At 41.3% G+C, this 15,721-nt stretch overlaps 1 protein-coding gene across 3 annotated transcripts in view; it reads left to right on the top strand.

Annotated features, from left to right (window-relative positions):
• RUNX1 (RUNX family transcription factor 1) overlaps positions 1-14,624 on the top strand; it is a 182,004-nt gene extending 167,380 nt beyond the window's left edge. For all 3 annotated transcript variants that reach the window (XM_060273584.1, XM_060273583.1, XM_035114563.2), the window contains 2 exons: positions 5,930-6,091; positions 8,741-14,624. In XM_060273584.1, the coding sequence (XP_060129567.1) occupies positions 5,930-6,091; positions 8,741-9,237 (659 nt within the window). In that variant the 3' untranslated portion in view covers positions 9,238-14,624. The remainder of the gene's footprint in view (positions 1-5,929; positions 6,092-8,740) is intronic.
• Positions 14,625-15,721: the final 1,097 nt, after the last annotated feature.

Here is a 15,721-nt window from a genome sequence, read left to right on the forward strand (position 1 = left end):
GGTAGTTCCATTGGCAAAGCATGAGACTCTTAATCTCAGGGTCATGGGTTTGAGCCCCAGGTTGGGCAAAAAGGTTCCTACATTGCAGGAGGTTGGACTAGATGATCCTCATGATCCCTTCCAGCTCTACAGTTCTATGATTCACAGCTGCAGGTGATTTTCCTCTGTTATTCTTAGTATGAACCAGGCAGTGGCATTTAACAACAGAAACAGCAGCCAGCTACTTCTCACTTGGGAATTGGAGGAGTTACAGAAGCACCCACTTCCTGCTTCAGAACTTGCAATGTGGCTGGCTCAGAGGTTGAGGCACCATAGGGAAGGCAGAGTGAGAAGGGCGGTGGCTGGCAGAGGGCTACTTTGCCCTCAATAGAAGTCCAGTGTCCTAGTGATGCAGAAATAAGACGACATTAGCTGCTAGGATTCTCCATTCAAAGAAACAGCCACCAGTGAAGTTTTCATAAGCCATAGATTGCCAAGTCCCACTCCCCACAACCCCTTTGTAATACTCATTGGGATGTATTGTGGGATGTGAAACTCCAAAGCAGGGATTTCCACGATACGTTATACTGAGGGAAAGCATCTTCCATAATGAAAGAGCTGGCGGTGGAATTTTACAGTGTGCTCTGTATTTTTCCAGCTCCTCGTGTTCCAGCTCTGAAAAGGTAAGAGAATACTTGTGTTGTTGTACGCCTGCAGCACCTAGCAATGAAGTCGTCCTTTGGTAAGCCCCAACTTCTTCAAAGCCCTGAGTAATCCGACTACTGGAAAATGACACAGCTTTTCAAAGAGAGGCATTAGGCAAGGATTCAGCCTTGATTTTGTTATTCATATGGGAGGATGGTGTGGAAAAAGAAGAGCAGCCAGCTGGAACTGGTGTTTGGAATTGGTGTCTAAGCGTAGCACCACCCAAAGCCCTGTAAATTAGTTCAAATTCTGAGTGGGGGACCCCACAATTCAAAGGCATTCAAGTGCCAAGTTGATTTTGTCTGATATTTCCGATGCAACCTAACACAGAGATGACTGCTTTGGTGTGAATGCTAGTTGTGCTCATAATCACCTTTAGAAACATATATTTAAGTTTAGAAAGTTGACCAAAGATATCATTTAGTTCAGGAGGAAAAGTAGAGAGCCAAGTAGGTTGTTTTTGTTTAAAAAGAAGCTAAACCACTCACTCCAATTGGAGAGAGAAAGGTGAAATACTGTAGTAAGAGACCCAGAAGCTGGGAAAATCTGATTAGGTTGATGGCAGCAAACGAATGGGGAAAATAACGAGGTGCCCACTTTGTTTCATCCTCATACCTCGAACAATTTGAAAGCAATTGACAAGTTAATAAAGAAACTTGTTTTCATAAGGCGTGTGGCAGAATGGAGTTTGGCAGACATTTCTGCTGCTTTAAATGATGAATACAGTTCTTTAATTTTCCTGGATCATATGGTAGCAACACTTGACTCAAGGGATTCAAATTGACACAGATATGTGGCTAATTAATTGCTAACCACTTATATCACCTTTTCTCCCTGATCCTTTAGTTGCAAATTCTTTTGATTTTTTAAGTTAGCATTCAGGAGAGAGAGAGAAAGTGGACATGGGTTTCAAATTTGTTAGCCCAAATCTCTGCCAAAGGTATCCGTCATCTTGCCAGTTACTGGCATATCTACAGTGCTGACTCACATCCTGCTGCTCCTTTTTTAGAAATACTTCCAGCAACAGGCTTTATCACAGTGAGATTCAGCCTCTATAAATGCCACATACCTAGACCGAGAGGGCACTGTCTGGCTCATGGCGTGATGACCCTGTTCCAAAGGCAGCTCTCTGTGAAACAGCCTCACCACCGCGAACACCTTTTCTTTCCAAACATGACCTGTCCCCGCCAGTAAATCATTGCACAACCACAGCAAAAGGTGGAGGGAAGGTGTTGGTAGGCTGGCTAAAGACAATCGCTGTTGCAATCCGCCGGATAATATTTAAATTAAAATGCTACCTGTTTGATCACAAGCCTACCTGAAAATTTCACATGCCCCGGTGTCAGCCAAACATTTGTTGCAATCTGACGTTCTGAGCTCTAGGAGATTCCTCATGATGCGCCCTTAGCATCCTGTGTGAATCTCTGTGAGCACCATTGCTGTCTCAGCCTGCTCAGCAGCAGCTAATGTCTTCTTGCACCTTGAATTACAAGTTGCAGGATTGGATGGGAGGTATGAGAAACTGCCCCCCTTTGTGGAGGCAGATTGAAGCCTAATGTGGTACAGAGCAGACATACAGTGCACTCTAAAAGTTGTGGCACTGTGCAGGTCATGCTGTGCTGAAGGATATTGATTCTGTAGCGTTTTGGTGCCAACACAACATTCTCTGGCACTTAGAAGATTGGGCAAGAAGCTTTCTACTGCCACCTACAGGCCGTCATAAAATGAATAAGCAGCAGTCAACTACTTGGAAGAAAATCACCCATCCTAATACAACTCTGATCTTCTGCCATGCCACATGGTGATGATTAGAAAAATACTGAGTACATGAGAGGCAGCACATAGTGGAGTTTCTTTACCTTACTTACAGAGCCCTTTTCAAGTCTATTATATGAAACTATTAAATATTATGCAACATACGCACTACTTAATTATGGTTTTTTTAAAAAGAAAAGAAAAGAAGAAGAAGCCCAATACAACATTTTGGGGTCAATAAAACATGATGGGGCAAGAGTAGTGGTACAGTGCTTTGTATCTAACAGCTTGTTCAGCGTGAGGCTGGAGGCCGAGAACTTGTGTCTAACTAAACACAGTGCAAATTATTTGTACTCTTTAATTCTTACCCTGAAGTGTTTTATTGCAATAATTAACTGTTTACATATACTTTCTCACACTATGAAAGGCAGAAATTGATAGCGCTTGTGGCTTTGAATAAGACTTAGAGACTTTCACCTAGGCTGCCGGTTGGTACAAATCAGCAACTCTGAGGGTTCTCAAGAGGATCCCACACATTGCTGCTTTTAAACTTCTCTGAAAACCTGTCTGACTAAAATACCAGAGTTGTCCCATTATTTTCATTGCACTTAAAATGATGAAATTTTGTAAGATTTGTTACTTTTACATCTAATACCCCCTTGCATTTGATGAGCTTGCTGCAACAGAGAAAGACGTGATCTTCTGGTTTGACTCGGTAGAAGAAAATCGATATTGTTTTGATGCCGATGACAAAGCTTCTTAGCTGTGATTGGCTCAGCCTCCTGCCTGTTACACAGGGACTGGGCAATCAGAAAGGCCAATGGCAGTGTTGGCTAAACTGTTCTGATCCTGAACAGGGAGCATAGGTGGAAGAAGATGCTAGAAAATGATGGGCAAAAGAATCTGGGACCTAGAAACATGTGCCATGGAGAGGAAATTCTCTTATGGAACAGGACAAAGCAGCTACCGGTAGCACTCAGCCAGAGAAAAGAAAGCTGAAAGAGAGACTGGGTATGCAAAGTGCATATTGTCAGGAGCTGTAAGATGGGAAGGCGGAATTTCAGCATTGTTATGGAATTTGATATTTGCACATTCCAACACAAACTGACCTGATCTGCATCTCCCATTGTAATGTGGGAGTCTGCATTTCCTTATCCACCAGCTTTCACACTTTCAGCTGTAAAAACCCAAATAAAATATGTTTTAAAATGTTTATTTTGAGGGGCCAATACTTTGCAAAAATATATTTAAAACTTTTGGTCTTTTGTGGTTTGAGAGGCAGTAATGGGATGAAATAACATATGCAAAAGTGGCCCAGGCCAGAAATAGACTGATTTGCTCATTCCTAGCTGAAGGTCCCTTACTGATCTGAAATCACCAGCCAAATCTTTAGCAGTAGGCATCTGGTCTTTCATTCTCTTTGAAAGCAAAGCTCCTACTTTAAAAAAAACAACCCACCTCTCTTGTAGGCAACATTACTCTGGCATTGACTTGAGACGATTCTCAGTTGTTCTGACCCTATCTCCTAGCAGAAGACATTTAACAAAACCAACTTGTTTACCTTAATCTGCCTCTCCTCCTGTCCCTGAATACATTTACAGTGTAGTCACAAAGCTGGATGAAGCACAAAGCCAGGACAGGCCTCTTTGATTTGGGTTCCTCAAAGGACAGGCGTTTGTCATCACTCTGAGTGGTGCAGAAGCACTAGCAAATGCAGACCACAGAGTCATCGCTCAGCTGTCATTGCAGCTTCAGCTTCTGCAAGCCAGACATCTAGAGACAGAACAGTGTTTGATATCTGTCCAAGTAGGTTCTGTTTCCACTTGATGTGATTTGTAAGGATACTACCCAAATTCCTGGATTCACAGGACTGAAATAAATTGCCAAATGTCTCATTATTAAACTATGTGATTCAGCGCCATCAATAATGGCCCTCTTACTGGTACAGCATTCCCCTTTAAAAAATCATGATTATTATTTTTTTTGCATGATCCTTGTGGTTCTATTATGATTCTAGTGTGGTGGTTGTGTTATGATTGAGGGCATGCACAGCTTATTTGAGGAACAAACTGATAACTTCAAAATAATTAAGAATAATTGTGGAGTATAGTGGAGAAAGAACACAGCTCTGATTAGTGACTTGCTACTGTCCCTGTTCTAGGATGTGGGTGGCACTGTGGCTTAAACCACAGAGCCTACGGCTTGCTGATCAGAAGGTCAGCGGTTCAAATCCCCACGATGGGGTGAGCTCCCGTTATGCTCCCGTTGCTCGGTCCCTGCTCCTGCCAACCTAGCAGTTCGAAAGCACGCAGTGCAAGTAGATAAATAGGTACCGCTCCAGCGGGAAGGTAAACGGCGTTTCTGTGTGCTGCTCTGGTTCACCAGAAGCAGCTTAGTCATGCAGGCCACATGACCCAGAAGCTGTATGCCAGCTCCCTTGGCCTATAGAGCGAGATGAGCGCCGCAACCCCAGAGTCCTCCGTGACTGGACCTAACAGTCAGGGGGTCCTTTACTGTCCCTGTTACATTTATTTCAATAGTACAGAAAGTGTAGCACCCAAAATGCCTTCTCCTCCTCAAACTTCCATGCATCTCTGCCCTAGTCAGGCTGGCGTAAGCCACTTCTTCCCTCCTCTGGTCTCTCTCCATTTGAGCTATACCGGTTACACAGACAACTGACAACTACACACAATTTGCAGTTGTTGGAGGAAACAGAAGCAATGTCAGGGGCAAAGCCAAAAGCACAACCACACTCCCAATACAACGTAGCAGTAGCTTACACACAAGTAATGCATGCATAGAGTTGTATCTTGCCCTCTGGTCAACGTGTGGAGGTTTTTGCTTGAGTAGAGAGTTGTTTGTAGGTCTTGGTACTCATGGTAGAACACAACTTTTGGGTCTGAATAAAACTATTTAATATGAAATGCTGAGCTACTTTGAGAAGGAACAACTTTGCACACTGATACTTGAATCTTTGGAACCTCTGTCATGCCCCCCCTCAAGATCACCAGTGTGCAATATCACACACACACACACAAAGCTTCATAGCTAGCTGATCCCAAAACAGCCAAGTGTGCAAAGAATATGAATTGAAATAAACAGTTCCCCTGCAGGTTTCCTGATGAAAGGGAATACTAGTTTGTTTGTTTTTAAATGGTTTTTATACTGCATAACTTTTTAAGTCTGATTTCAGTCTTGCGTGGTGTACTCCCCTCCCCCCCCCTACATGAACAAAAGTGTATACTTTGCACCTTTAGACAAGGCATAGCTAAGCTGCATGGTATGTGATCATGAGTCCGAACTCTTTAGAAAATAGAAGTGCCTTGCTGGACCATATCATATCTCAGCAATCAGCAGGCATATTCTTTACAAGAATCTCAACAGCCAACAGGTGCTACTTGGTCCACCAAAACTGAGCAGTATTCCACCTTCTGGTCATTGTACAGGACCATAAAAATAACCACTTTATACCTTTTCCTCCTCATGCCAGACACAAGGCAACTTCAGCCATCTCCTCCGTGGCCTTACGATCCATCCTATCAGTATCTGGGATCAATTGCGACTCCCTCGGTTCATCCAGCAACCCCAATTTCACCTGGAAGGGCGAGTGGAATGACATCTCTCTCTGCAGAACTCTCAAGCCGACTGACAAGTAAGTTTCAGGAAGTATTTTTTTTAAAGCAACAACAACCCCAACCTGCTACACTCAGGTTTATTAAGATGTGAGCAGGCACCTACTACTCCCCCCCTCTCCATCCCAGTGACTCACCTGAAGGGAAGTCAGGTGAGCCTTCATCCACTACAGCAAGCGGCAGGGAGCTAGTATACACATAGCCTTGCTCCTTCCTCTACATATTCTGAGAATGCAGGGAGATAAACCTCTGAGCAGGGCTTATGTCGCAGACCAGTATATTAACCTACAGGCGTAAGTCAAATGCACAGAAATGGAAGCAAGCTCCATTGACTTCACTGTGGCTTTCTCATGGCTCATGTAAGCAGTATACCATTGTTCTGGTTCTGCCTCAATGAAAGCAGCTGTGAACCTTGCAAACAATGCCCAGAGATAGTGCACAAATTAAGGGTTTCTAAGGTTCAGTTTTAGGATTTGACCCCGTTCTGTTTAATCAGAATCGTGTCCAGCTGCAGCCCAAGACAGATGAATGGTGAGTTTGTAACATGTTTACAGGTTATTTTCCCGTGGAGTCCACCCATGAGGGAAGGTTTTAAAAACCTCCTTTGGTTGCTATTTCCTTACTTTTAAGATTTTATATAGATGGGTCTTGCCCTTAGGCGAATGCAACTGGTTTTCTAATGGGGCTTCTGTGCCTGAACTGTTAGTTATATACTTTAAACATCATTTTGTACACTCACATTTTTTTATAAAGGCCTCTAATCTTCATATTCCCTCAGTAAATTCACCTTCCCACAGTAAGAAAAGGCCTACAGTAATTGTTTTTCCTACTGCAGGGAAGACGAAATACAAATTTGAAAGTTATAGGACACTTTTTCAGGGTCATGGATTCAAGTAACCTTTATATACCCAGTGAACAATAGGAAACAGCTGTCATAACTTTTCTATTGTGTTTTATTTAAAAAAATATGAATCAAGTCAAGAAAAATTGACCTAGGAGGAGAAATATGGGCTTTTCTGCTGACATTTGGCAGCACCTTACATAAAACATCGTTCAAGTGGTTTGCACTGGTTGCAGACATTCAACAGGTGAAGCTTCCCTTGCCCCCGTGCTAGAGAACAAGATCACCTGTTGAATTTTTGTTTGTCGCATAGTTATCTAAGGCACATGAACCTAGTGGGAGGGTGGGCAGAAGGTAGCAATCCTCCCCCCAGTTGACATTTGAGGCTGAAATCTGATCTGCTGTGGAGGCATACCCAGGTGTTTGGTAGTATTGTTAAGCAGAAGGAGGCAGATGATTATAGCTGGCATATCCAGAATTAAGACTATAGCATGTCACAGAAATCTTCTGAGAAACCTGTGGTGGTTTGTCAAAGAGGCCCTGGCTGCTATGTTGACAGGCTTTCAGAACCTGACACTACAATATGTCTGCAGTCTTTTTAATCCAGTCACGGTGCAGACTGTTTTTGTTTTCTTTCTCCCACCTCCTGACGCTTTTTTTCCTGTACATGCACATTCCTTTTATGCAGACTCCACACTGTGTCTGAGGAGGTGTTGCCATGAGGAAAGGTTTCTTTATTGTTATTTTTAATGCCTCGTAATAGCTGGCAAGAAAGAGGAGCCACGATCCCTGTTAATTGGAGTCTGTCTAGAAACTCTCTCTTAAGAGGGCCATTATCTCTTTAATCTGTTTTGGGGTGGAGGGGGTTGGCAAGTGAGTTCTTCCATCAACAGAGGAAAAGGGTTGATATCCAACCATCATTTCAAACATGGAGCATTAAAACAAAAACAAAAAAAACCATCCCCAAATACTTTAGTCCTTAAATCTCTGTTGGCTGAGGCAGGCAACATAAAGTCTGAAGGGAAAGGAAGCGTTGATGTTCACAGATATTTTAAATTGTCTTGAAAGGTGCCTCCTCCTTAGGCAATCTTTCAGGGATGGCTGCAAAATGAATAAAAAGTGTGCTCACTCAAGAATCATTACCCCACCTTTCTTCTCACTTTCCTGGGACCACCAAGCGGTCAGTGCAGGAGAATCACCTTTCCTCTAAATTAGCTTTGTTTGCAGCACACAGCTAAATCTGATTGGCTGCATAGCATTGTTATGACATCACATTCTCCATGTTATGTCAGATTGGTTGAGATCACATACGAAGGAGAAAGAAGGTCAAAGGGGGCGTCACCAAAATAGGAGGAAATCAGGGAACAGTGGTCACAAGCAGACATAAAAGAAGGTGAACAGTGGGAGGTGTTTTTTTAATGGAGTGTTTCAGCATCGTCCCCCCACCCCCACAAAAACACCCCACGGCTTTTGCTATAAATAGCAAAACATTAATAGTTGGCACGCCCTGGAATCTGTCCTGCTTTTTCTCTCTCACTACCTACAGTACCTCAATTGAATAGCTCACCTTAAGTATTTCATAGACACAAAGGAGAATATAGCTCCTGCACCTTAATCAATGGGGGAAAGTGGAAATTTTGGGCAGATGGCGCTTGCCCAGTGAAAAGTGAGAAGGGCTGTACATGCTAAAATGTGCTTTTCTATGTAAGAGTCCTGGCTTTCCTTTGATTTTGATTTTATTTGGTTACTATGTGTGTCTGAAGCGTAGCGACATCTGTCTTATGTGTTATAACCTATAGCATTACCCCTGTCCTCTTTCCCAAACCAGGTGCTACTGACCTAACAGCATTCAGTGATCCAAGAGTGGGAATTGACCGTCCTTTCCCTGCGATTCCTTCCATTTCTGATCCTCGCATGCACTATCCTGGAGCGTTCACCTATACTCCCACACCTGTGAGCTCAGGAATAGGAATCGGTATGTCTGCCATGACCACTGCCACAAGATACCACACTTACCTGCCCCCTCCCTACCCAGGTTCTTCTCAGGCTCAAGGCAGCCCATTTCAGACCAGCTCCCCTTCTTATCATCTCTACTATGGAACGTCAGCAGGGTCATACCACCAGTTCTCTGTGATGTCTGGAGGAGATCGGTCGCCTCCACGCATCCTTCCTCCTTGCACTAATGCTTCCACAGGATCTACTCTCCTCAATCCCAACCTTCCAAACCAAAACGATGTTGTGGACACAGAAGGCAGCCATAGCAACTCCCCTACCAACATGGCAACCACAGCAAGGCTAGAAGAAGCAGTATGGCGGCCGTATTGAATCATTAGCACAGCTGTTTTGTCTGCCAAATGGCCGAGGACTCTGCCAGGTTTATATATCATTACAGAGAAGCAATCCATCCAGAAGTCAGTATTTCCAGGAATGGTTTCACGGTGTTTTCCAATTGACATTGGTCACTGAAGTGACAGTATTCCAGAAAAGTACACTCGTCCAAGGGCTGAACTTCTGAAGATGAGAACATGTTAAGACGATGGTACCTGCTCACTCACTTTTTCTAGAGATTTGGGGAAGGATAGATACTCGGTATGTTTCCAGAGCTTCAAAAATAGTTTTGGAGCTCCTCAAAGCTTTCAAAAGAGTGCTTTGTTTGACATCTGATTTGGAGGCTTAAAGCCTAACGCAATCTTAATGAGTTTAATCAATCATTTTGTCATGCTAGTTAAAAGGAAGTATAGGAAGATTCTCAGAGAGAAACTGTGAATGCTTCTGATTTAGCAATGCTGTGAATAAGAGTTTTTATATCCTGGAATTAATTTTTTTAACCAAGTTGTATATTCCAAAGAGTATGGGAATTATGTTTATTTTAATTTTAATTTTAAGATGCAACTCGTCCTTTGCATATCATTTTTTTATTTCCTTTTTTGGCACCTTAGAAATTTGTAAAAAGATTTAATCTTTTTAAAAATGTGCTTGCTTTTCTCATGCATTGTCAACTGAAGGCATGAAAAAGGCCTTTCCAGGGAGATGATTTAATTATTCCTTTAATATAAAAGAGTGACAGCCTTGGGTCCTTTTCAACTACTGAAAACGTATATGATGAGTTACTCGATATTTATGCTCTCAGCATTGATTTTTTGTGTGTGATACCTTTATTATTTAAATATGCTTAAAAGATAAGCACATGCATTTTGTAGCAACCAAAGTTTTAAAATATCACATATAAAATGGCTGGAATAATTATGGGTAATGTGACTTTTAATTATTTAGAAGTATTGTTTACATTTTGCTCCATTTCACTTTCATCAGGCATTTAATACCCAATGAAGTCATTTTTGTTGTCCAGCTGAGAACCCAGAATTATTTTAAACATTACTTTGATATAAGTAGTATCAAGAGTGTCTCCCTTCTTAAAAAAAAAGGAAGAACTTTGCATCACATTTTGCCACAATACTCTGATCATTTTAACACAAGTTTCAGAATATGAGGACGACACTGGAGGCAGGAACTGGTCTCAGAAAGAGCATGTGGAGAATCCAGGACAGCTGCGTTATACTCCATGTTGTGCTGAACTGATATCTAAAGGCAACAGAAGTGAAAAGTAAAATCAAACACAGCTAGATAGACATAGCAAAGTACTTCATGCTGATAAATTATGGGCAAAATCTGACAAGCTCCTGTACATTCTACTTTGATCTGTTGGGAATTGCAAGAGCTTGTTTCAAGCTGTGGTCCTAAGCACAATCATCTGGACTAGATACACAGACACACATCTCTTTAGTACAAATTCGACAGCCAAAGGCAGCCTTAGGAGGTTGCACATTTGAGGAAAGGAATGGCTTGAGGGACTGGTAGCCCTTGTCTTCTAGCCATCTCCCTACTCACCCATCCCAAATTAATTTTTCATCCTGTAGGAGGAAATATATGGCTATCCATATCTTTTCTGCTGTAACTGGAAAAGCAACTTCCAAGTGGAAGAAATGGGGGCAGGATAATGGTTACACCAAACACCATTGATTTGTTCAAACTTGCCGCCTCAAGGTTGGCTTTTGGTTAAAAATTATTGTCACTGGACAGCTCATCACATCCAGTTTGGGCCTCAGTTCTTGACAAATGAATTTAGAATCTGGAACAGACTGGCATATGCAGTATCTTGCAAAGCCAAGCCCATAGTCAGGAAAGGAAATTTAAATCAGTACAATTCAAACCTGGTACATGGGATGTAGCCAATTTGTACTTTCTTCCCCACCCCCAGGAATAACTCATATGGAACATTCACTGTTGTCTAACACACCTCAAACATATCGGACATCACTGTAAATTATAAGGCACTATTTTATGTGAGGGTTTGGTCTAATGCAATTGTATATGTCTTTAATTGTACATTAAATGAATACTGCTGAACTCAGCAGATTCAGAATTACCTTCCGATTAAGTAATGGACCTTTAAAAATTGGTGGAACAATTGCAGATCAACTCTTCTGAGTATTTGAAAGCAGGCCTTTAAATCAGTGTTGGGTGTTTAACAAAATTAATAAAGGATTCGGTTTAGAAAGATCCTCGGCTGCAGGCAGCAAAACAGCTGGACTTATTTAAAATATTTGTTTCTTTTATATATATATATATTATATATTTGTAGATTTCGCTTTTGCATTATTTGTGTGTCTGATGCAGTAGCACTTTGAGATAAAATGTTACAGAGTGAAACAGCTGATGCTATCAACAAGGTCAACTTACTGCAGAAATTTATTTCAGCTGATCTCAGCCAAAGCTCAAAAGATCATACAGTGTCATTTCTCTCCCCCCCCTCCCCACTCTCAGATTTGTATTTTGCAGTTGCGTGTTTTGCCATTTTTCAGATGTGTGTTTTACAATTTGCGTTTCTTTTTTTTAAGGAAATGGAAGAGCCAATACATTTCTGTGCTTCTGAAATGGAAAAAAAGTATTTCAAAATAGTTAATTGTACAAAAACTGTTACAATTACCTTGATTTTTCATGCATTGATTTCTTACGTCCTTAGTGAAATTTAAACCTGTCTTTCATGGTAACTGTTCCACATGATTCAACTTAAAATACAAGTTTTTATATAGCACTTTATGCTATATAAGTGCTTAAAATGTGGATCATCTGTTTAGATAAAAATGCCAGTCATTTATTATAGATATCAGCAACTAAGGCCACTATATACTCTCTATGATTTATGCCTAAACAAATGTATGCCATTTTATCCAGTATTAGAATAATTCATTGTCTCGACTACACCTGCACTGTTGATTGACAGCCCACTCCTTTGCAGGTTTATTCAGAAGTAAGTGCCAGTGTGTTCAGCAGTGGTCATTCCTAGGTATTGGTGCATAAAATTGCAGCCTGGTTTTACCAACTTCTGCCACAAATGGGCTGAGATGGAATCAGGCCAGCATGGAGTGAGGCATTGCTAGGGAAAAGACCAAAATCATTCTGAGGATAGCTACAGTTTTTGAAGCCCTACAGATGCCAGGGGTCAGAGAGCCACAGCTCAGCACTTCATAAAGAGAAGTGTCGACAATCCAGAGGAACTTGGGCAACTGTTTATATGAGCTCAGGCTGTTTGTCCACCTTGCCAGCAGCATCTAATCCGAGTGGCAGCAACTCTCCAGGGTCTTTGGTGCAGAGAGGTCTGTGCCTTCTCCCTTCACCTGCTACCTCCCTTCATCTGGGAAACAGCCGTGGTTCATTGGTAGATCATCTGCTTTGCATGCAGAATGTTCAATCTCCAGGCAGGGCTGGCTGGCCGAAAGCCAGAAGAGACACCGCTTTTCAGTGTAAACATGGACCAGGGTTTGACTTGGTATAAGGTGGTGTCCTATGTTCTTATGCACCTGCTCTTAACAGGACATGGCAGGAGTTATACCTAGAAGGAGCTTTTCCATGTAAAGCATGTGTTCTCGCATTAAACTACCAATCATTTTCTGTCAGACTACCCACTTTCCAAATGTTTTTCTTTCTCATAGCTGAATTGTCTGCAGATTTAGAATCCTAAATACGGCTAGATTTAGGTTTAAGAGACTTGGACTTTAAAATCTCTTTGATTTTTCTTGTTGTTAAATATCCCCTTGGTGATTTAATTTTGATCAGGGCTCTTGATGTCTGAGACCTTACCTGCACATCTTTCTGGGGTTGTACCATTTCAGAATGTGACATCTTCTGAATTGATGCCATCCCATGAACATGTAGGTCAAATCTATATCATTTTATATTGGGCTTGCCTAAGGAAGGATAAGAGTAGTTACTAGGGGAGGTAGTAAGCTCAGTTTTTCTGCATGCCTCTTGGAGTGTATTGAAATGTGAAACTCCAGATTTTTCATAGGATTTTCCCTTCTGTTAAATTCCTGCTTCTTGGACCTCAGGCTCATACATGAGCTGATTTTAGAGTGGTCAAATGCAAAAGAGAACAGGGCTCCTGGACCTTTAATGCCTGTGCAGAAGAGGGAACTTCACATGTGTGGGAAATGTCATTGCTCCAGATGTTGCTGAACTGCAACTCCCACCAGCCCCATCAAGCATGGGCAATGGCCAGAGACGATGGTAACTGTGGATCAACAACATCTGGAGGGCCAAAGGTGAGCTACAACTGCATAATTCCCTCTCCTACACAGCTGTTAAATGTGCAGGTGCCCTGTTTTCTTTTGCATCTGAGTCACCTGCCTTAAGGCAGTGCAAGACAGGAGTGCCTGGCGTGCTATGGTCCATGGGGTCACGAAGAGTCGGACACGACTAAACGACTAAACAACAACACCTGCCTTAACAGTATTTGGGAAGGCTCAAAGTACATCTCGTTTTATAGGATGCATTTCCTAGGGCCGCATTTCAAAAAGCATTCCAAACTGGCCACTGCCAGAGACAGATTGTAAGGATTAAGTCCACCTAGCTCCACAGAATAACCTGCATGGTCAACTGCTCACATACTTAAAACACATGGAGAAGGGTTTTGGTTTTCTAAAAACTGGAAATGGGGCCAGGAAGCTGATGGTCTATTAAGAGCTGAAAGTGAACTGGATCACTACTTTGCAGCATGTGAAAACACATTTTCTATCTTCATGTAGATCAAATTTAACTAAATATTAGAATTCCTGAAAGAAAAGTTCCCTATTTAAAGAATTTATTTTTTTTAATGTTGCTCTCCAAGAGAGATGTCCGGGTATTCCCTTTTGTAAAATATAAATGTGTTTGAAAATATTATAATGACCAGATAATGGCGAATAATTAGGAATTCATTTTTATTTAAATGCATTGCACAATCCAGACACACCCATGAAGCTGAATCAGTAGGTGTTAAAGCATTTTAAATCAGTTTTTGCTTCAGCTGAGATTAACTGGCATTACCATTCCTCTTTATTGCAGCTACTTTTGGCTTTACCAGCAGAGATCCTAAACATACTTGTTAGGAAAACAAATCCCACTATTTTCAGTGGGACTTAATTTTTGCCCTGGAAGTAACTTTTCTCCACATTTTAACGCAGTTGTGCAACTAGATCTTATTTATTCCCGTGTACTTAGATTTTTATAAACTGGTTAAACTTATCTTCCACAGATGTCCCACAATAAAAAAATAACAGGTATTTATAATATTTGTTATATTTGTTACTTTTCCCCAGATGACACTCATTCATTGCTCAACAAAATTTTGTTTATAACATTTTATTTTATAAGGCTTGTTGTGCCTTGCAACCTTTTCTATTTAAAAAAAAAATGTTGGTCAATACTATCCCATCATCATTTTTTGTTTCATGTATATCAAAGGGTGCATCAGGAGAATGTTAATTGTATTTCTGTATGTAAATAGGTTTTAAAGGCATAGAAACATATCGTTAAAGCTTGTATTTGACATTTTTCATTCGCTACATCTTTGCTGAACTTGCCTTTGCTAAATACTGTAGGAAACTTGTTTTATTTCCAACTTAATTATTTTAGGTTTTGAGATTAACTATTTTAGTTACTTTTGTCGACAGTTAACAGCATGGTTTTGTGTGGCACATCAAAATCTCTTCATTTTTTTTGTTGTAGAAGAAAATGTGCAAACAATTGTGGGTTATTTGTGGTATTCTGGAGTTAACAGATACAAATTCAGGGGGGAGTGTTTCAGTAAGAAATGACTGTGTGGTAAATCTCATGGGTGAACTCAATGGAAACAGGGCCATTTTGGAACATATATTTGGATCTGTGAGTTTACCATTTTCTGGGTGTATTTACAACCAACTTGTCCTGCATATTGGAATTGCCACATCATCTCCTGTCATATGGATCACTTTCAGAAGGGAGAATTTTTTCTCTCTCCAAGCGATAGCGGTTTTCTCTAATTAAGAAGAGAACAGGAGCCTATTTCTCTGCACTCCACCATGTCTTGTTTAGATAATAGTATCTGAGTAGGCACTTCCTCTATGTTACAAGGTCGGTGTGTCCAGGAGAATTCATTGTGACTAGCATGCAGAGCAGCTGGACTGCTGCATTAGTTCTCATGGAAACTTGCTTTCTTTGTACCACAAGTTCTTCTGTACATTCAATATTATAATTAGTGTGAATGACAAATAAAACTGTTTGAGAAGTATACAAGCATTCAATTCCTTCATTATTTTCCTGAGCCACGTGAATTTGGTTTTGGTAGCCAGGGTGCAAAGGAAGGGCCATCTTCTTGCAACAAAGGAGTCTACTGATTTTCGTTGGCAATTGGTAACCTGCCATTATTTGTAGCTGCCGGTGAACCATCCCATTCCATCCCCTTATTCTTCTGGCACATGCAGAGAAGCTTTTCCTTCACACCAAGCTTTGG

This window comes from Zootoca vivipara, chromosome 4, assembly GCF_963506605.1.
Source record: "Zootoca vivipara chromosome 4, rZooViv1.1, whole genome shotgun sequence".
Taxonomy (NCBI): Eukaryota; Metazoa; Chordata; class Lepidosauria; order Squamata; family Lacertidae; genus Zootoca; species Zootoca vivipara.